Genomic DNA, 23712 nt, shown 5'->3' on the forward strand with positions numbered 1-23712 from the left:
ACCAGAGGACATGTTTAAAGTGGAAAGCCAATTTTTTTTTTTTACTGGCATCTAAAATCACTATAATGAGGTATGAGTCCAGAAGTATTTTCTTCCCTTCACAATTACTAAAAAAGCTAATACTTGATAATATCTAGTATTTTCAATTTTTTAAATGATCTAGATTTATTTTATTACAATAATTTTGTTATAAGAGTAAACATAAACCCCATTCCTCTTCCCCCCAAGAAGATGAGAAACCTTAAGAACAGCGAGTGAGAGAGAGAAAAAAATATATATACTTCAGTCTGTGTTCAGATTCCAATGGCTCTGTCTCTGGGCTGAGTTGTTTTCTTTATCATAAGTCCACCGGAGAAGCTGCTTCAATATTTTTCCCACAGTTGCCATTACCAGCTGTACCTCCACTCTGTTCCTCCCCACTCTCATTTATTCTGTTCTCTCCTTTTTATCCTGGCCCTGTCCAAAAGTGTGTTGTATCTGAGTACCCTCTCCCTCAATATTCCCTCTCTTCTATCACCTATTCCCCCTTCCCTCCCTCCATTCCCCCTTATTCCCATCCCTTTCTTCTCATTTTTCTCTAGGGTAAGATAGATTTCTATACCCTATTAAGTGTGTATGTTATTTCCTCTTTGAGCCATCTCTGATGAGAATGAAGGCTCACTCATTCCCCTTGCCTTGCTCCATTCCACTCCATTGAAAAAGGTTTTTCTTGACTCTTATGTGAAATTTCTTAGCTTCTTCTTCATCTCCTTTCCCTTCCTCCCAGTACTTTCCTTTATCACCCATTGAATCCATCTTTTTACTATATTATACCATTATATTCCACTCTTTCCTATGTCCTGTCTACATAGGCTCCTTCTAACAGCTTTTATAAATGAGAAAGTTCATGAGTTATCAATATCTTCTTCCCATGCAGGAATACAAACAGTTCACTATCATCAAGTTCCTCATAGTTAGTCCTTCTCTTCCACTCACTCTATGGTTCACCAAAGTTCCTGTACTTGAAGATCAAACTGTCTGTTCAGCTCTGGTTGTTTCAATAGGAAAGTTTGAAAGTCCCCTGTTTCATTGAAAGGCCATCTTTTCCCCTGAAAGAGGATGTTCAGTTTCGTTGGGTAGTTGATTCTCGATTGTAAACCAAGATCCTTTGCCTTCTGGAATATTATATTCCAATCCCTACGAGCCCTTAATGTAGATGCTGCCAGAACCTGTGTAATCCTGACTATGGAGCCTGGGTAGTTGAATTATCTGTTTCTGGCAGTTTTTAGTATTTTCTCTTTGATTTGGGAGTTTTGGGATTTGGCTATAATATTCCTGGAAGTTTTTCTTTTGGGATCTCTTTTAGGAGGTGACTGGTGAATTCCTCAATTTCTATTTTACCCTCTGCTTCTAGGATCTCAGGGCAATTTTGCTGTATTATTTCTTGAAAAATGAAGTCTAGGCTCTTTTCCTGGTTGTAACTTTCAGGGAGCCTAATAATTTTTCAATTATTTCTTCTGGATCTGTTGTTGAGGTTGGTTGTTTTTCCAATGAGATATTTCACATTTTCTTCTAATTTTTGGCTTTTTTGGAAGAGTTTTATTTCTTCCTGATTTCTTTTTTTTTCCAGGTTTTTTTTTCAAGGCAATGGGGTTAAGTGGCTTGCCCAAGGCCACATGGCTAGGTAATTATTAAGTGTCTGAGGTCAGATTTTAACCCAAGTACTCCTGACTCCAAGGCCGGTGCTCTATTCACTGCACCACCTAGCCGCCTCTCTTCCTGATTTCTTGCACAGTCATCAGCTTCCTTTAGTTCCATTCTGCATTTTGAAGGAGTTATTTTCTTCAGAGAGCTTTTTTTATCTCCTTTTCCAGCTGGCAAATTCTGCTTTTTAAGGCATTCTTCCCCTCATTTGCCTTTTGTTTTGCCTTTTCCATTAGGCCTAAATTGGTTTTTAACATATTATTTTCCTCAGTATATTTTAGTATTTCTTTCAACAAGCTGTTGATTTGGTTTTCTCTCTCATTTCTCCTCCCAATTTTTCCTCTACCTCCCTTAATTGCTTTTTCAAAGTCTTTTTTGAGTTCATGCATAATCTGAGCCCATTTTCTATTTCTCTTGGAGGTTTTGGATATGGACGCTTCGATTTTGTCATCATCTGAGTATGTGTTTTGATCTTCCATAGGACTAAAGTAATTCTTTATGGTCAGATTCTTCTTTTTTCTATTGTTTACTCATTTCCTCAGCCCAAGACTAATTTACAGCACTTTATTCCTCCAAGGTCTTATATTTTCTTGCCTTTGCTTTGATATGTAGATTACCACAGCACTCCCCTTTGCCCTGGAGTCATAAGGAGGAGCCCTGCTCAGCTATCTTAGTATGAAAGGTCAAACTGCAACCTAGATCTGAGTGTGGGCAAACAGCAGAGTCCTGCCCCCAGGGAGAGCAGAGAAATTTTTTCAGTCTCCTCTGACCCCCCCCTTACCCTCTGTGGGCTGTGTTCTAGAGGTACAGGCTGGTTTCTCCAGATTCTCACTGCAGTTTCTGGGGCCCATGCTCCCTCACTCCAAACTCATTCTGGTGTAGCAGAATTCTCTCCCTGCCCCTTCAAGCTGTTCCTGGGCTGCATTGGAACTGGGGCTTTTTCCAACTCCCAATCCTAGTGAGACACAACTTTCCCATGGAACTTCTAAGTTATCTTGGACTGGAAAAATGTATCACTCAGTCTTTCTGCCCCTCTAAATTTTGGCTAGAGTCATAATTTGATGACTTTTGGAGTTTTGGGGGGAAGGAGTTCTAAGGAAATGCTGCCTTCATGCTGCCATCTTGGCTCTACCCAATATCTAGTATTTTTTTTAAAAATATGGGATGCTTCACAAATTTTCTTGTCATCCTTGTGAACTTTATTGGAGTTACATACTCTACTGGAAATACAAAATATTATAATACAAAAATATGTGAAGGGGCTCTGCAAATCTCTGTATCACTCCAGTTTTAGTATATTTTCTACCAAAGTTAGACATCTGACTTTTTTTTTTCAGTTCAAGGATGGTGTGTCTAAACTAATCCTAATTCAGTCACTTATCCTGGAATGAAAATGACCCAGGGTTCTTGAAGAGTATGTCAGCACAGTAAAATTCTAGCAGTTCCTACCAAGTTGGAAAAGTTTCAAGAAAGAGTCTGGCAATGGGATGCATGTCTACTCTCTCAAGACCAGGTCAGCTAAATTTGGAGAGGCTCATCTCTAAAAATGGATGGTTACTAGGTGACAGCAACCCACAACTGTCTACCAAAGAGTAAACGGGTTGCAAGCTGAGTCAGTGAATAGATTACACAAACTACTGATATCATAGATCTCTTGAATTATTAAAGGAAGGATATATGTGAAGAACATCTGTTACGCCTATTTCCCACCAAAATGACAGAAGATACCAGTCATTAGGGAAAGAAGGCAGAGGACAAAAACCTTGTTTTATGATGTAGGATGAGTCATTCATCATCCCTGGGGCTCAATTTCTTCCTTGGTAAAATGAGGGGGTTGGATTAGATGAACATTAAAGTTCCTTTTTACTCTAAACTGATGATCCTTCCCATTAGTCACCCACCAAATTAGAACTTAACGTATTATGCTATTTTCACCTAGCAATGTTCTAGAATTGAAAGTATATTCCAAATATCAGAATAGTTTCACTGGGAAATGATTCCTATTTGCATACAGTTCCCCTTATTTTTTTCACATTCTAATAAGCAACAATAGTGTGCTTAGTCCTTCTGAAAACATTCTTGGTCTGATGAATTGAGACAGGTCTCAGGGACTCTATTTTTTCCTTTCTTTATATCCCCACTATACTGCCTGCACATAGTAGGTTCTTAATAAATGCTTGTTGACTAACTGACAGAGAGAAGTCAACAGATATTAGGCAATTATCTTTCTGTTGATTGACTACACAGGGAAAATATGTCCAGAGAAGCAAATTTGGAGGAATAATCTGAAGAAATGGAGGTCTAATGAGTAATTGACAATAAATCAGTAAGCATTGATTAAGTTCTTTTAAATGCTTGACACTGTGCTAGATGCTGGTATATAAAGTTCTGGTCCTATCTTTAAGGCGCTGTTGTTCTATAAGGGAAACAATAGGCACCCATATAAGTAGATAACTATATATGTTATATACAAAATAGTTTTTGTGGGTGACACTGGCTGCTTGCACTTAAGAAAAGGTCTTATGTGGGAGGTGGTACTTTGAACTGAGCTTTGTAGGGAGACAGTTATAAAAGGCAGAGATGGGGGTGGTGTTACATAGGGAGAATCTGCAGAAAGTCACATACCTAGGCTGGGACTTGAGGGGCACTGTTGCCACCTGGTGGATGCCACTGAAGGAAATGTCAAGCTAGTCCATGTATACTGAGGAACCAACTTTTGTTTTCAGTCACCTTGGCCTACCCATGACCCTTGTCCTTGAATGTTCCTAGAACTTATCTGAAGACTGAGTTACCTGAGATACAGAGGAATGATATGATCAGTTAGATGAAGGACTCAACCTCATTTGTGTCATGGACCCTTTGATATTCAGTGAAACAGATGGACCCCGTCTCAAAATTGTTTTTATATAACAAATAAAATCTATAGGTCTTCAAAGGAAACCAACTGTATTGAAATACAGTTATTAAGGTGGCAAGATGGCATAGTGGATGAGGCACTGTCCCTGAAGTCAGGAAGACCTGAATTCAAATATGGCTTCCAGTATTTGATATCTACTAGCTATGTGACCCTGGTCAAGTCACTTAACCCTTATTATCTTGCAATAAAAAGAAAAGAAATCAGTTATTAAAAATATATTTTTATACATTCATGATATTGATGTTTGTCCTTCATTTTCAAAAAAGACCATAACATCAGGGAAGGTGATGCCATGATAAGCACACAAAGTGGATTTGAGTGAGGGGGTGCTGTGCTAAGTCACCAGCCTCACTTTCTCCTCCAGAGTCATCTGAATTCAGTGGCCAGATAAGAGTCAGGATGACTGAAGATGGCCCTGACAATCAGGGTTAAGTGATTTGCCCAAGGTCACAAAGCTAGGTAAGTGTCAAGTGTATGAAGCTGGAGTCAAAAACTCCTGTCCTCCTGACTCCAAGTCTAGTGCTGTCATTGCACCTATAAGTTCATAGATTCCAGATGAAGAACTCCAACTCTGGATGCCTTGGGGCAGCCTCATTTGGCCTGCTCCTTCCTACCTCCAAAACTGGCCTGAGATGACACACATATCCGGTAGTAACTCATGCTAGTGCAATAGTTCCAGGTAATGGGGATTTTGGAGGACTCACTGAAACAAACACTGATGACTAGTGATTACCTTGGTGACTGACAACAGCTATCTTTACACTGCTTCAAAACCTGCCAACAACCATTCAATTATTTATATATCTATATATCTATATCTATATCTATATATCTATATATTATCATCTACCTGTATATATAAATATATATGTGTATATGCATGTATGACTCTTCAGCAGCAGCATCTAGTTTTATCAAGTCCTTCAGGCTTTACTAATGTTTCTCTGGATGGCCTTTTACTAAGAAATTCTTTCAATATTACTCCACTACACCCACTTTCTGTTACAAGATCATAGCTTGGGAGCTAGAAACAATGTAAGAGATCATTTGGCCCAATCCTCTCATTTTGCAAATAAGCAAACTGGAGGAGAATAAGGAGGTTAGGTGAGTTGTCCAAGGTCAGATAGGTGGTAAGCATTAGAGGCAGAGATTGAACACTTGGAAGTCAGAGCCAATTTTCTTTCCACTATGCTATACAATTCCAGGTAGGATAACCAAAAAAGAAAAAAGAAAAAGAATCATTTCTTTGATGCCACAAGTAGTCTTCCTTTCTGTGAATTTTGTTGAAATTTTCCGATTTGCCTGGAACAATTATTTTGAAGCTAATAGTTGCTGACATTTACCTGCTTCTCGGTAGCCATAATTCATTATCCACAGGAGAAGGCTCTATTCAATCAAAAGTCAACACTGTACCATTGAAGGCCCCACATAAGCAAAAAGAAAATAATGTATAACTTTAGTTTTTTGAGAAATATGGGATGTACAATTCAGAACCTTAAAATATTAAGAAGAAATATAAAATCTTATGAAAGAAGTATAAAAAAGTACTAAAATATAGACTATGCCTAATACATGTTTAGTTGGAGGATGGAGAAAGAGAAAATAGAGGGAGATATGGGGGGGAAAAACTAAGAAGAATGGTGGTAGGGGCGGCTAGGTGGTGCAGTGGATAAAGCACTGGCCCTGGAGTCAGGAGTACCTGGGTTCAAATCCGGTCTCAGACACTTAATAATTACCTAGCTGTGTGGCCTTGGGCAAGCCACTTAACCCTGTTTGCCTTGCAAAAAAAAAAACCCCAAAACAAACTAAAAAAAAAAAAAGAATGATGGAAAGAGGACAGAGGGAAATGGCTAGAGGGAGGGGGTAAAAGACAGAAGAAGAAAAGCAAAGATTTCTAATTTTCTCAATCGCACTCCCAAGAACTTCTATTTGTTCCTCTCTACCTCAAAAAGTCAATGCTGTTGAGTACATTGATCTTTAATATAAAATTGGAAATTAGCCTATGATTCATATTTTCTTCTGTATTTGATGTAATTGTTTGAGTGTGTATCTGAATATACCTCCATACTGTATTTTCAATAACAGGCAGTATGGACTCTTTTGATAGAATCTAAGCTTTTAAAGCACAGTGTCAATTTTTATTTTTTGTCATAGTATTCCCATTACCTTGCACAAAGTTGCCTGGCACATAAATGTTTGATTGACTTAAGAAGGAAAAGCTCTGGGTTCTAGTTTTGGTTGTGACTTTACCAGGATTGTCAACATTAGTTTGTGACATGAGAAATTTTATATAACATCTCTAGGCTTCAGTTTCTTCATCTGGAAAATGGAAATGTTACCAGGCTTTGTACATCTCATAAGTCTACTGTAATGATCAAACAAAATAATATATATAGATGAATCTTTGCAACTGAAAAGTGTTTTAAATATGTGACTTTATTATTATAATCAGGAGCAAGGATTCTTAAACTAAGATCTGATTTTTCTATTTAAATTTTAAATTTAATTTAAATTAATTTTTGAAAAATATATGAATTTCAATATGATTGATTTACTTTGTGATTTTATGCATTTCATTTTATGCATTTAAAACTATTATTCTCAGATGGTGTGGAGGAGAGGGGAATTCAGAGGCCTCCCCAGACTTCCACTGGGTTCCATCACACATGAACACCCACACACAGATGAGAATTACTGCTCTAAATCTAGAAAGATGCTATGTTAATAAAGATATTAAAGTATAGATTGACCTCTGAAGAAAAAAACTCAGTAATTTTGCTATTTGTTTACTTTATCTGTGCTAAGATAACCTCAGAAAAAAAGGGGGAGAAGGATGGAGAGTGGGTAGGGAGAGAGATAATTGATTGTGAGAAAGAGGATGGCTGCTTCAAATAGAATAATGAGAACATGGGGCAGCCATGAGGAATTGCCTGAAGACTTTCCCGCCATATATAGCCTCTGGCTAATTCCATTTGTAGACCTTATTGGAAAATGGTACTACTCTCAGATGTAACCTCCAGGCATGAGAAGCCCTTAAAGGAAAGTCAGTTTGATATAATGGATGCAACAATGGATTTAGAATTACAGTAAACCATAATTCATACTACCTCAGACATTTACTATCTGGGTATCCCTAGTTGGATTAGTCACAACCTCTTTCAGCTTATCTTTCTATAAATTGGAGATCATAATTGGATCTATGCCCCAGGATTGTGGTTGGAATAAGAGAAAATTTGTAAAGCACTTAGTAAATCTTAACAGTGCTATGTAAATGCTAACTTTTGTTGTTGTTGTTATTATTATTATTATTATTAATATTATTATTATTATTAGAAAGAAAAGGCTGTGATTACAGCTTTGATCCATCACCTAACTATTGTTTAAATGCTATTTCTGGACATCTCTTATTTGGGAACAGCTAGGTGGTCCAATGGATAGATGATGAACCTGGAGACAGGAAGACTTTCTGAGTTCAAATCTTGTCTCAGATACTTATTGTCTATGTGAACCTGGGCAAATCACTTAGCCCTATTTACCTCAGTTTACTCATTTGTCAAATAAGCCTAAGAAGGAGAGGGCAAGATAGTCCAGCATCTTTGCCAGAAAACCCCAAATAGGATCATGAAGAGTCTGACATAGCTGAAAATGATTGAACAATAACAACTGGGAATGCTGCAGAAGGATGCCCTTAACCACAAAGCAAAGACAGAGGCTTCTGGAAACTTCCTCTTATTACAGAGTTGCTATCAGGGAGCAGAGGAGGAGAGTCAGACAAGACCTCTGTGAAAAGCATTGTTTCTCTGTTTAGCTACCATGAGGACCTTCCTTCTTTGTCTGTGTTAGCATCACCTATGAGATGTATAATCCTAGAGACTGTCCTTACTGCAAGCTGCTAGAGATGGGTTGTGATTTTTCCAGGTCAGAAGTCCATCAAAAGCTGTATTGTTGACAATACTTTTTTTTTTTAGTTTTTTTTTTTTTTTTTTTTTGCAAGGCAAACAGGGTTAAGTGGCTTGCCCAAGGCCACACAGCTAGGTAATTATTAAGTGTCTGAGACCGGATTTGGACCCAGGTACTCCTGACTCCAGGGCCATTGCTTTATCCACTACACCACCTAGCCGCCCCTGTTGACAATACTTTCTGAGCCATTCTTTATCCTTTTAAGTCTACCTGTGCCCCAGATCATGAGACAATAATACAATAATTATACATGAGTCAAAAGCAGTTAGAGGATTAACTGTGTAGAAGGAGTAGCATCTTTACATTTCTAAGGGAAACTTCTCAAATCCTGCCTTAAATTCTTATCAGTTGTGGGACCCTGGGAAGTCACTTCTCTGAGCCTTAGGTTCCTCATTTATAAAATGAGGGGTGTGCTGGAGCCAGCTCAAACTGATTCATGAGAACTGATGGTTAAATTTTCAGTGTGAATTTACACCTCAGAATTTGGCAAAAACTTCAAATTAAGGCTTAATTTATTGTTTTGCTAATTATCTAGATTTAAGAAAGTGATGGAAAAAATGTTATTTTATTCAAATTAAACTTAAAAGTGTGTTCTGGTACTTTTTTTTTTGAGAGCTGACTGTTGAATATTTACCAGCACACTGCTGATCTCAATGATCTTCAAAATCTCTTCCAGCTTGAAACTTATGACTGTATGACTCAAGTGTTGGTAGGGAGGGGAGGAAGGTAAGGAAGGGAACATGGCAACTACCCCATAGTCTTAGTTATTCCAAGTCTTAGTTATTCATTTTAATTCTTTCTTGGGATCCCAGTAGCAGAGTGAAACCAATTGACAGGACTAAGAAACTGAAAGAGGTTTTTCCCTTCACAATCTATAGACCCTCTATCTGACTCCTATCCCTTTTGAAATGCCAGTAAATATTTCTACAGTTTTACCTTAGCTAAGGTCTTCTGAGTTAATGACCTGGTTACTGGTAATTTCCCAGTTGCTAATGCAATGAAAGATATCATTCATTTAAATAGAGCCAAAAGAAAGTTTAGAGCTCTTAAACTATTTTTTTTTTAGAATTTTGCAAGACAAATGGGGTTAAGTTGCTTGCCCAAGGCCACACAGCTGAGCTCTTAAACTATTAATAAAACTGGTATCTCTTTGCCTTATCTCTCTCTCTTATTTATCCTTAATCATATAATGGGTGTTTCCTCAGACAAACTGTGATTTGGGAAAGACCTTAGCTTTAAAAGTCCAAGGTCTCCCACTATCTCTAGTGGCATTTCCAGTCATCTTGATCCACATCAACTCACTGGATCCAGATGACTCTGGAAGAGAAAGGAGGTTGGTGACTTTGCACAGCCCTGCCTCACTCAAATCCAGTTTGCTTGCATGTCATGGCATCACAGTCTTGATGTCATGGTTTCCTCTGAGAACAAAAGATAAACAACAACACCTATTCATATGAAAGGAAATGAATTATAGAATTTATAATACATAAATACCTAAGAAATAAAAGCAAGATACTCATTCAATAGACAATATAGTTATTTACCAAATATTCTTTACTCATTGTTAAGCCTTTGGGGCATACATATATCCAGTAATTATGAAATTTTTGGTGATCATTTACAACTTGGAAATCAACAAACTATAAATTGAGACCTGGTTTATTATTTTGTTGATATAAGAAAGTAATGGAAAAATATTAATAGTTCAGATTAAAGTTAATACATTTTTTCAGAGAACCAATTATTAGTTACCATCATATTTCCAAATTTGGGAGCCCCTGTTCTAATTTAAATCCATCACTTTAGTATGAAAAACCTAAGTCCTCAAAAGTTAGGGTGCTTTGCCCAAGGTCACAGGTCACTCCCTATGGCTAGTATGCATCCCCTTTTCATTTTTGCATCTTTAGATTTCTCTCTTCCAGCAAAGAACACCTGGCAACCCCTCCTTCATGTGGTCTTTCTCAATTTCCTCCATTTGTTAGCAAATCTCTACTTCTGGAATTACAATGGTTTTTATTTATTTTTATGTGTACTATTTCTTTATCTCCCCCCCCCCCCAGTAGAATGTATGTTCCTTGAGGACAAGGGCAACATGTTTTAATTTCTATCTTTAGATTTTACCTCTGTATTCTTACTACCTTACATAAATAGTTCAGGAAATTAACTTTTATTGAACTTTTGAATTCAATTCAAGAGATCTGAATATGATAGGTCCACTGACTTCATAGTTAGCCCTCTTTTTTTTTACATTCATTTTTTTTTTGCAAGGCAATGGGGTTAAGTGGCTTGCCCAAGGCTACCCAGCTAGGTAATTATTATCTGAGGCTGAATTTGAACTCAGGTATGACTCTAGGACCATGCTCTATCCACTGCACCACCTAGTTGCCCCCTTCATAGTTAGCACTCTTGTCCCCTGACTATGTCTACTAAAAAGTCTTCTGAAGGTAAAAATGGGAAATCATTTTTGGTTTTTATTAAATTGTCTTGGTCCCAAAGGAAGAATCCTTGAAACCCAGACCTTTATTTATTATTGCTTAGAAAAATAAGATGTGATAAGCTAATTAAGGAAAACTGTATAGTTTCCAGTTACATCTTTGTTTCATTCCTCTTTAGTTAAGTATAAACATCGTATCCCAAACTCAGGGCAGATAGATGATGCAGTGCATAGATTGTCTGGTCTAGATTCAGGAAGACCCCTCTTCCTGGTTCCAAATCCAGCCTCAAATACTGGGCAACTGTGACCCTAGGCAAGTCACTTAACCCTGCTTGCCTCGGTTTCCTCATCTTTAATATGAGCTGGAGAAGAAAATGGTAAACCACTCCAGTATCTTAACAAGACAGCCTCAAATGGGGTCATGAAGAGTCAGACATGACTTAAATGAATTGGGAAAGCATGTGTCTTGGGGAAAGGAGGTCCTAGGATGAAGGAAAGGAGTATTGATAAGGAAGACAGGGAGGGTGCTACCAATATCATAGAGATGCAGTTATGTCACATAACAATCAGATAATTTCACTGGGACTTTGGAAATAGTTGCATCAAGTGGAAACTGACTGTATGACCATGGTCATTTTTACCGGTGTACATAAATGCCATATATAAAGGGCACCAGGAAATTGATATTTTCTGGACTGAACAACTCAAGAATCTGGTGAAGAGAACATCTGGTGAGAGCCTGTTATATGAAGGCAGGAAAGAGGTTGACTGAGACTTGGAGAAAAAAGTGTTACTGTGGTATCCAAGATGTTTGCTTTTGGGTCTTTCTTCCCTCATATTGCCACTGACAGTATGGTTATTGGTGTCACACTAAGGTAACAGTTGTGCCGCTCTGAAGCCTGTGAGGACGATGATGATGATGATGATGATGATGATGATGATGGTGTTGATGACGTTTGTCCTTTTCTTTTTTAGGTTTTTTGGTACTTAGGTTTTTCATACTAAAGTGAGGGATTTAAATTAGAACAGGGGCTCCCAAATTTGGAAATATGATGGTAAATATTTAACAATTGGTTCGCTGAAAAAAAATGTATGCGTGATACATTTTTAACTTTAATCTGAACTATTAATATTTTGCCATTACTTTCTTATATCAACAAAATAATAAACCAGGTCTCAATTTATAGTTTGTTGATTTCCAAGTTGTAAATGCTCACCAAGCAAGGTAATGGAGGTGGGGGTTAAGTGACGTGCCCAAAGGCACACAGCTAGGCAATTATTAAATGTCTAAGGCCGAATTTGAACTCAGGTCCTCCTGACTCCAGGGATGGTACTGTATTTACTGTGCCACCTAACTGCTCCTTGTTCTTCATTCTTGAAAAAGACCATGACATCAGGGAGGTGACGCCATGACAAGCAGATGAATTTGGATTTGAGTGAGGGGGTGCTATGCTAAGTCACCATCCTCACTTTCTCCTCCAGAGCCATCTGGGTCCAGTGCCAAGAGAGGAATCAGAATGACTGGAGATGGCCCTGGAAGGAAGGCAATCAGGGATAAGTGACCTTTCCCAAGGTCACACAGCTAGTAAGCCATCAAATGTCTGAATGCAGATTTGAACTCAGTTCCTGACTACAAGGCTAGTGCTCTGCCTACCATACCTTCTACTTCACTAAAACCTGTACATGGCATAAAGCAGAACTGCACCAGAAATGCATAACAATGAACCTATACTCAGACCCATTACAACTTTATCTGGATTAGAACCATGGAGTTTGAACAAAGCCCAAGGACTATCTCCTTTAATTTAGAAAAAACACCTGATATCTTATTGTTTGATCTTGATATCTCTTATATTTTATGTTTCTTCCTTAAGGATATGATTTCTCTCTCATCACATTCAATTTGGATCAATGTATACCATGGAAACAATGTAAAGACTGACAAATTGTCTTCTGTGGGGGATGGGGGAGGGAAGTAAGATTAGGGGAAATATTGTAAAACTGAAAATAAATAAAATCTTTTTTTTAAAAAAAAAAAAGAACTTTATCTGGATTGTATTGACTGAGCTTATCTTCCAATTTTCCATCCCTAGAAAAGGGTACCCAGTGGTGAATATCAGGATTACAAGAAGTGCTATAGATGAAGATATTTTATTACATTATCCTTAGTGGTTAGAGCGGTTAGAGTGGTTAGAGTGGTTAGAGTAAATAGTGTGTCCTTCCCAAGACACCTGGACAAGTCACCAAACTTCTGAGTGTCCCAGGCAATCCTATAGAGTTGCAGAGAGACTGCTAGTCTTCTCTTGTAGCGAGAGCTCTATATTCTGTTTAAATCAAAGTTTCAGAGAGGGGGATAAAAATCCACAGCCAAAGCTGAACAGCATAGAAATAGATATTTGAATATGAATATATTTACTTTAGAGTTCTTTGATCCCCTCTTCTTTGTCTTTCTCTCTTTCTGTTTTCCATTATTTCCCACCAGCTATTTGACTCTATTAACTCTATTCATACTCCCAGGACAGAATCATCACTAGGGAATTCATTGCATCAGCTCTGATACTTACACCTCATCAGTAGCCTCTGACTCTTTGATTGAAGCATGTAACAAAAAATGTCCTCCTTTTCCATTAAAATGGACTCAGAGGGCTCACAGACCAGCTGTTTTTCACTAGCTCTATTCTTTGGATTCAAATCCACCATCATGTCCCTAGCCAGGCTCCTTTTTCCTCTCATCTTTTAAGCTTCCTTTTGAGGGTTGTCTTCCCACATTAAACTGTAAGCTCCTTGAGGGCAGTTTTTTTTTCTTATTTGTATCCCCAGTGCTTAGCATGGACCTGGCTCATAGTAGGTTTTTCCATAAATGTTTATTGGAATATTAATGAAAAAAAATTCATCATTTTCCATGACACTAAGCTTGTAAGTACTATGAAAAATTTTCCTGAGGATCAGATAGGAATTTCAGCAATGATTCTCCTATTTGGAAGTTTCTAATTTGTTCCTGCCTCATCCTGATCCTCCTCTTCTCAATTTAGCTGCATTCTCTAGAGCTTAGATCTTTCTTTCCTCCCTTTTCTATTGAAATATATGTATCTTAGGTCTCATGCCCTCATGACCTTTATTTCTGCTGATGGGGCTAGTAATGGATAGTCTAGACTCATGAGGCAAGGTCCAGTATAGAACTCCTTCCCTGGATGCAGAGTAACAACTCTCTGTAATGTCTAGCTTTAGTTGTCAGGGTCACTGTTGGCCTGGAAACTGACTCCAAGGTCAACCTTCATCCAACTTTGCCATGCTTCCTTATCAGCAATGATCATAGATGCAAAGATTCAGAACTGGAAGGGACATTAGAAGTTATCTGATCCAACTTCTTCATTTTATAGATGAAGGAATTGAGGTCTGGAGAGGTAATATATATTAGAAGAGCAAAGATTAGAATTCAGGTCCTCTAACCCTAAATTCAGTGTGTGTATATATATATTCTTATGAACCATGCCAATAATTAAAATAATAATTAACATATAGTTCTTATTATAATAAGTCTTTTACAATTACTACCTCATTTTATCCTTAAACAACCTTGTAAGACAAATGCTGTTATTATCCACATTTTTACAGATGAAGAAACTGAAGTAAACAAATTAAGTGACTTGTCCAAGGTCACAGGACTGGTAAGTGTCTGAGATTAGATTGAATTTAGAGCTCTCTTAGTTTGCTACCTATCTTCCAATACTCAATTAATATGTGACCCTCTAAGGTCAACTGACTAATAGTGAAGTAGCTGTATTGCTGAACACCAGCTACCTTTCTTTTGAGAATGGGGATTACTGACTTCACTGATATGGGAATGCTCTCCAGCAAAATAGATGGACAATTCTTCTATAAGTTATAGTCATAGAGAAGTTCTTGAGAGGCACTGAGAGAGGAATTACAGAATCAGGACATGTCAGAGATAGGATTAGAATTTAAGTCTATTTGACTCCAAGACTAGTTTTGCATTCAGGCTGCTTCTCACTCACTTTACTCCCACCTATGAAAATAGCTGAATCTGGAAGGAACCAAAGAAATATAAGACCAACAATTGAGCACAACCACCATTAGTTCTTTCTAAGAATCAACCTCCTGCAGACTTACTTGTGGTATGAAGATGAAGCAATTGATTGTCGTTGTACAAACAAAGATGCCTCCAGCTATGAGTCCAAAGACAAGATTGGGCCAGTCATGAAAAAATCTGATGACTAAGAAAAGGAGCCCAGCAACCAGCACAACAAGATTGGCTCCGACCATGATTGTCAAGGACTGATTCACTGGTGGAGAGCTAACATGGTCTGTCAGTCCAGCCAAGTAGGCACCGTAGAGCAGGACTATACCCTGGGGGGTCAAAAATGAGAAGGAACATCTTTAGGTGGAATATCTGAAAACATTTCTAAGGAATAAAAAAAAACAGAATTATTTCTTTAATTACTCTAATTACTGCCTGTGGATTCTAGGAAGGTTCTATGTAGTCAGTCTAATACTGATGTAAATAATACAGATGATAAGAAAAATAGTCACTAGTAATATATTTTTTTTACCAAGAACTCATCTAATATCAATCAATCATCAAAGAAAAAGAACTTGTCTTATTTTTAGGGATACTTTTAGAAACACCATCTTCATATTTCTTTCCCTGATCTGTAGCAAGTCATCTTTCATAACCAAAAGAGCTAGTCAACAAAACTAACCAATATATCATTCAACTATTAACATTCTATGCTATATGTCCCCCCCCCCCAACACACTTCTACCAAAAAGGGAGGGAGATGTATTTTCTAAACTCTTTCAGTCTAAACTTGGCTTTTTTAGAGTTCAATTTCAGGGTTTTTTTTTAAATTTTCCTTTATGGGTTGCTGATGCTATTTCTATTTATATTGTTGTACTCTTTGTTTATATTGTTTCCCTGGTTCTGCTTGCTTCATTCTTCACTGTTCAGAAAACTACTTTTTTTATTGAATTTTACAATTTCCCCCCCAATCTTGCTTCCCTCCCCTCCCCCCCTCCCCAGAGAAGGCAGTCTGGTTGTCTTTACATTGTATCCATGCCATACATTAATTTTAAATGTGTTGAGAGAAAAATCATATCCTAAAAGAAAAAATAAAAGATAGCAAAATTTAATAAGCTAGTTTTTTTTTAAAATTAAAGGTAATAGTCTTTCATTTTCCATACCTTAAAATTGTCCCTGATTGTCAGCAAACTACTTTTAATAGTTGCTACTTTCATTAGATCATAAGCCCCTTGAAGGGAGGATCTATATCTTATTTGTCTCTGTATTTCCATCAGTACCTAGCCCAGGACCTTAATCTTAGAAGGCACCTAATCTGTCTTAAATGAGTGAACATTATGGATGAAGGAGGGCTAAAAGAATATTGGTGGAGTTTTATTTTGGAAATCTCTAATTAGTTTCCATTTAAAAACCACCAGAATTGGGCTACAAGATTTCCCTAGAAATAGCCTTATTTAGTTCCTCTACCTTTAATACCCTGTGATCTGCAATCTAATTTAGTGTTCAAGGGCACTGAATTTTCAATATTTGGCGAATACGATTTGTGCATACTTGATTAGTCAAATATATTTGGAATCCTAGCCAGACAGGCTTATTTGTTGTTACACACACACACACACACCCCTCTTTCTCCACGCCCTAGCAGTCTGTCCCACACCTGGAATACCCTCCTTCATTACTTCCATCTCTTAGAATTTCCAGCTCCCATCATAATTCAACTCAACTGCCACCTCCCATGTGAGGTTTTCCCTCCACTATCTAAGACAAAAACAATTATATCACATTTATTTTGCATTTACTTATGTGTACACATTGTTTCCTTTCATAGAATATAAACTTGTAGATGGCAGGGACTGTCATTCTTTGTCTTTGTATTCCTAGTCTTAGTAATCCTAGTGCCTTTCACATCATAGGCATTTAACAAATGCTTCTTGATTCATAGATCCCTCAAGGGCCATCCAATGCCTACTTTTTCTTTCTTGAAGGGAATCAGAATTAAGTGACTTACTAATGTGTAAGACTGTATTTGAACTCAGACTCTCATGACTCTATCCAATGTGCCACTCACTTGTTGCATGTACTTTTTCCTTGAGGCAAAGGTATACAGTAATGTGTATAAAACGTTTTCTAACTGCAATGCATTTTTTAAAACAATGTATATTGTTATCCTTTACATTTATTCTCCTTATAGTTATTAAGCATATGTCCTTGTTGTCTCCCCCATTAGAATGTGGATACTTTTTGAATAGTTTTTATTTCTTTATTATATTTGTTTTCCTTAATAAATGCTACTGACATAAATGGAACAGTGGATAGAGCTCTAGGTCTGGAGTTAGGAAGATCTAAATTCATATCAAGCCAGTAAGCATACTTACTAACTGAATGACCCTGGGCAAGTCACTTAACCCTATTGACCTCAGTTCCTCTTCTGTAAAATGAGCCAGAAAAGGAAATAGCAAATCATTTAAATATCTTTGCCAAGAAAATTCCAAATGAGGTCATAGGAGTAGGATACAACTGAACAACAAGAAAACATTTTTTGACATAATTGATTCTTATTACATTAGTGTAGTAGACTGAAACCTGGGTTCAAACCTCACCTCTGACAAATAATAGTTTTGATGATGGTGATATTTATCCTTCATTCTCAAAGACCATGACATCAGAGAGGTGATGCCATAACAAGAACATGAATTAGATTTGAGTGAAGGAGAGCTGTGCTAAGTCACCAGCCTCACTTTCTCCTCCAGAGTCATCTGGGTCTAGTGACCAGATATGAATCAGGATGACTGGAGATGCCCCAGAGGAGAGACAATAAGGTCACACACAGTTATTAAGTGTTGTCTGAGACTGAATTCAAATTCTACTTCTCCTGACTCCAAGGACAGTGCTCTATTCACTGCATCACCTAGCTGCCCCAATAACTTTAGAATCCTGGGCAATTACTTAGCCTTTCATTATTCAGACTCTAAGTAAATGCCTGCCTGTCCTGGTGGGAGAAGTTCCCTTATTGGAAACTTCCTATACCAATAAAATAATAGGCCTGGACAAAATAATTATTTCATTATAATAAGCCTCCACTGATGCCTGCCTTGAGGTCTCCTCAGGGCATGGAGGCAATTTGAGACTTTCCAAGTCTATGCCAGCCAAAGGCAAGCTATGACAAGTTTTGGCAAACTGGAAAAGTTTGAGTATGGGGCTGATTATAGGAAGGTCAGAGAAGCTTATTCCTAGGGATGACCACAAGGAAATGATTCTTTCAGCTAAAGAAACTCTCCAAAACAATGTATTAAGTGTTAGAAGCAGCTGTGATCTATGTTGGTGAAAAGAGTTGCTACATCCACAAAATTATAGATCCTGAAAGTAAGGAAGTATGTTATTATATGCATAGACAGAGTAGGTGGTGTGATTTTGAGGGAAACTGTGAAATTCTCACTCTTTCCAAAATCCCTTTCCCAACAGTTTGCCATTGTGCATGAAATTCCAAAATTAGAAATTCATTCATTTAAATAGAGATGTAGTTACCCCCAGGAATCCTCTAGTTAAAACAAGAACTGTCTTACATTTAGATGAGTACTTTGCTTGTATTACACTTTATTCTCATAAAACACTATTGTGAAATATTATTTCCCATTTTACAGATGAAGAAATGTAGGCTTCAAGAGGTAAAGGGATTTGCCTACAGACACATTGCTAGGAAGTAGAGCTGGGATTCAAACTCAAGACTTTTTTGTTTTAACTGTCCACCATATGAATTGTTTATTGAATAAATATATGCACTGTCATGTAAATTATTTAAGCAAAAAAAAGGATAACCTATAATAAAAAAGTCCCTCTTCACTGATTTCCAATTTTACAGATTCCTGCAATCCTGAAATAGAGGCAATTGTAACAAAAAGAAAACTTGATTTAGTGGAAATTACAAGTGCCATCCATACCGAATCACATTTGAGTACACTTTCACTGATGTTTTTTAAAATTTATTTTTTAAAGCCCTTCTTACCTAAACAAAAGAAATTTTGTAGAAATTTTCAGAGCATAAAATATAAATGGTGCTATATACAGAAAAATTTTTTTCTTTAATTTTTTGAAACATTGAAAACAATACTTTTGCACTTTATACTTTTAAGGCACAGGGTATACAATTCACATGTACAAATTCAAGACTTTTGAAAAATATATAAAAAATTTTTTCAGTCAAGAAAAATTGACCTTTCTCCCTCCCATATCATCCCTGTTGAGAATAAAAGTAAAATAAAACCCTTATTACAAACATGTATAGTTAAATAAACCAAATTTCCATACTGGTCAGGTAAAAAAATGTCTTTTATACTCTGAAACTCAAATTTTTTGATTCCAAGTCTCATAATTTTTTCACCACACCAGGTTGTCTCTCTGATAATTGATAACAGTTCAAAGTCTAGCAACTCACAAGATATTTACATTTTTATACTAATTTTTTTCAATTAACAGATTTTTTCCTTCTCTTTTCTCTTTCTAATTAAGAAAGGATAAAGGAAACTAGATCCCTTGTAACAAATGTATATATATATATGAAACCAAGCAAAAAAAATTCCCATATTGGTCATGTCCAAAAATATGTCTTATTCTGTATATTGATTATGTCACCACTCTGTCAGCCAGTGAACAGAATTATGCGTTCATTATTGGTATTTCAGAATCATGGTTGGTAATTGCATTGATGAGAGTTCCTAAATCTTTCAAAGTTATTTGTCTTTACAGAGTTCTTATGGTATAAATTATTCTACTGGTTTTATTTGCTTTATAAGGATCTAAGCCTTCATTCAATCCAAGTTAGGGGAGATTTTTTGTTGTTGTTTGGGAAAGGAAGGGATCTTGCCTTTGTCCCTATAATAATTGCACATATACAAGTCTGTTGAGAGCACAATAATGATAATAGCTACCAATTTTACTCTTGCCAGGGTCACCTACCCTTGCTGCCCCATAGATAGGCCCTATACTATACTATAGCATAGTACCATGATCCCTAACAGGTTAGGGCCTTATGCAAACCATTTCCCATCCTCTAGGCCTCTGGGGCTAAGGATCTGGCTGCTAGGGCTTAGCAGAATATAACAAAAACCTTCAAGAACCATGAAATTTGCATACAAGTCTGTATTGGGAAGGAGGCAGAAAAAAATAGCTGGGTATGTGTCAGAAGGCTTCAAATGCTATATCAAGTCTTAAGGGTCAACTGTAGCTCAGTCTGTTTTGCAATAATTAGATCTCTTTCTTTTGTTTTTAAACAGGGGAATATTGAACTCACTAAAATAAAAACAAAGCATCTAATTAATACAGAAACTACTAGGGGAATGAGGAAGCACTTGGGTTCAAGAGACCTAGCTCTTAGTTCCAACTCTCAGCTTATTCACTGTGTGACCTTAGGACAGTCTCATCATTCTCTTTGGACCTCAGTTTTCTCATCTGTAAAATGAGGAAATTGAACTAGATGGTCTTTATGGTCCATTCTGTCTCTACAATATATTTCAATTCAATTCACTAAACATGGATGAAGCATAGATCATATGCAAGGCTCATCTGATCTCTCCTTTTCTGGCTCATCACCTATGTCTTGCTCCCTAAGCACAAGTCATCCATAAGTTCAATCTTCCATTATCTCTCAACAAGACTATTATATGAGGCTCCTGGTTAATCTCCTTGGACCTTGACTCTTCCTTCTCCAATTCATCTTTCATGTGACTATCAAATGAACATTTCTAAAGAACAGGCTGGTTATGCAACCTCCCTCCTTCAGTAATGTTAGGATAAAATGCACTCCTATTCTGTTTGGCATCTCACAAACTACTTCCAAATGTATTTCACATTTGTCCACTTTATACATACTCTGCATTCCATTTAAGATTTATCTATTGCTGTTCTTTAAACTCAAAATTCAATCGCTCATCTCTGTACCATTGCGCAGACTTCCTATCATACTTGACAGACACTGTCATCTTTTGAAATCCTGTTTCCTTCAGGGTAGCCTTCCTTCATTTCCACAGTTGCTTGTACTCTCTTCCTCTTAAATTCTTTCCTATTTGCTTCTCCATATACTGGAAGTAGGGACAGCTAGGTGATGCAGTGGATAGAGTTCTGGGCCCAGAGTCAGGAATACTAAATCTTCTTGAGTCCAAATCCAGACATTTACTAGCTATGTGACCTTAGGCAAATCACTTAATCCTCTTTACCCCAGTTTTCTCATTTATAAAATAAGCTAGAGAAGGAAATAGCAATCCACTCCAGTATTTTTGCCAAGAAACTCCAAATGGGGGTCATGAAAAGCTGGACATGACTGAAAAGACTGAACAACAAGAACACAATAATAGAATATTTGGATTAAGAATGACATGAGTTCAAAACCAGCCCCAGACACTTAAAACCATGTGAACTGAGCAAGATAATGCAATGGACTGGGAATCAGAGAAGCTGGTTTCCAATTCTGACTTTGCCACTTTATTACCTGTGTGACCTTGAACAATTCACACCTCTGTCTTGGGGGCTCCATTGCCACATTTGTAAGGTGTTAGGATTGGACTAACAGCAATCTCTTCCAGCTTTGAATGCATGATTCTAGGAATCCCTGTCCTGCCTATCCCATAGAGTTGTTCTAAGAATCTGATAAGATAATGCTTTGCAATGAGTTATGCTTAAACAGCAGTGGATAGAGCATTGGCCCTGAAGTCAGGAGGACTTGAGTTCTAATCCAGCCTCAGACACCTAATAATTACCTAGCTGTGTGACATTGGGCAAATCACTTAACCCCATTTCCTTGCAAAAAAGAAACCCAAACAAAAAAAGAAGAAAAGCAAATTATCAGTATCAAAAATGAAAAGAGTGAACTAACCACAAATGAGGAGGAAATTAAAGAAATAATTCAGAGCTATTTTGCTGAACTGTTATGCCAATAAATTTGATGATCTGAGTGAAATGGATGAATATTTCAAAAAAAGGAAATAATAGAAACTTTATCATATGATAAATTGAATGCTGAACTTAAGGTCAGAAACTCATGGATTCTAATCCTACTCTAGATATTTGCTAATAAAATATTTAATCTCTCTCAACCTCAAATAACTCCCCTGGATATGTCAACTCAGTTGGTAACTGATTTCAGTTTTTTGAGACTTCATAAAGTAGGTGTTCCTCATACTGATAAAACCACAAATACTTTGCATATTCATATATTTGCATATGGAAATAATGGCAATATCAGAAGAAACAACTTTATTCCTTGGCCTTTGAAATGTTGGTACTATGCTTTAAGGATAGATAGAGATATACATCTCTAAATAAATATAAATATATAAATATAAATTTAAAGTATATATTAAATAAACATATGTCTATAGACATTTACACACAGAAAGACATACACATACGCATACTACTAAACTAAGGGCTCCAAATTTTAGCAATTTCTTTAGGAAAAGGAAGAGAAATTAACTAGACTGATATCTTACTAAAAAACAGATTTCACTTTTGAGGGATAGAAGAGCCCCGCAGAGTGAGCTAGGATATTTAACTTGAAATGCCTGGAATACTGCCTAAAATGATTCATAGTGCCTGGCAACTGTTCTGTACTCCACAGAGTTATAGTTACCAACCTTATATCCCCAAATGAGTGTAATCCAGAGATCGGAGTAAAGAGAGGCACAGAAGTAAGCCTTGGTCACGGAACAGGTGATGTCTCTCTCCGTCATCTGAGAGAGAGAGATAGAAAGAGTCAATGCTCCTAATCCTAGTACAATGCTTGACCCATGATAAGTTCTTAATTCATTTATTCACCTTCTTATCCTTTAACTACCAATGGCTTGGAGGTCTATTTCATGAAGAGCAGGAAGAAATATAGAGGCAAGTTTCAGAGAAATGCCATAAGAATGAATGTGAGGAAAACGTTGGTCCCCATTTTGTTTATCATGATGTCTTGATGGTACCCTTTCTCTTCCTTCCCTTCTTTCCACTTCACTCCTTCATCCTTTTTTTGTTCATTCAATACAGGGTTTATTTTATTTTTTCTAACTTAGAATGAATAAGACCTTTATCTACCAATTCTGATTTTCCCATGGTATCAATATCTAACCCTAATAACTCTGTCTCCAGAGGTGTCATAGCCTTCCCTCATCCCTGAGTTTTTTTAATAAAGATTTTATTTATTTTGAGTTTTACAACTTCTCCCCTGATCTTACTTCCCTCCCCCCACCCAACACAGAAGGAAATTTGTCATCCTTTACATTGTTTCCATGGTATACACTGATCCAAATCGAATGTGATGAGAGAAATCATGTCCTTAAGGAAGAAACATAAAGTGTAAGAGATAGTAAGATCAGACAATAAGATATCAGTTTTTTTTTTCTAAATGAAAGGTAATAGTCCTTGGTCTTTGTTCAAACTCCACAGTTATTTCTCTGGATACAGATGGTATTCTCCAAATTGTCCCTGATTGTTGCATTGATTGAATGAGTGTGTCCATCAAGTTTGATCATTGTCCCCATGTTGCTGTTAGGGTGTACAGTGTTTTTCTGGTTCTGCTCATCTCACTCAGCATCAGTTCATGCAAATCCCTCCAGTTTGCTCCTTTATCCTAAGACTTTTTAGTGGTTTATGTTATTGCCTAGGGAGCACTGACAGAAGAATGGCTTTTATCCAACCTTGTTCAGT

General features: G+C 37.0%; 1 protein-coding gene across 2 annotated transcripts in view; it reads right to left on the bottom strand.

The window, feature by feature from the left end:
• The window catches only part of GPR156 (G protein-coupled receptor 156), a 120089-nt gene that overhangs the window by 14128 nt on the left and 82249 nt on the right, over nt 1-23712 (bottom strand). For both annotated transcript variants that reach the window (XM_074214595.1, XM_074214596.1), the window contains exons 7-8: nt 22659-22754; nt 15126-15362 (exon numbers count right to left, since the gene is read on the bottom strand). In XM_074214595.1, the coding sequence (XP_074070696.1) occupies nt 15126-15362; nt 22659-22754 (333 nt within the window). The remainder of the gene's footprint in view (nt 1-15125; nt 15363-22658; nt 22755-23712) is intronic.

This window comes from Macrotis lagotis, chromosome 1 (assembly GCF_037893015.1).
Source record: "Macrotis lagotis isolate mMagLag1 chromosome 1, bilby.v1.9.chrom.fasta, whole genome shotgun sequence".
In the NCBI taxonomy this organism is placed as follows: Eukaryota; Metazoa; Chordata; class Mammalia; order Peramelemorphia; family Peramelidae; genus Macrotis; species Macrotis lagotis.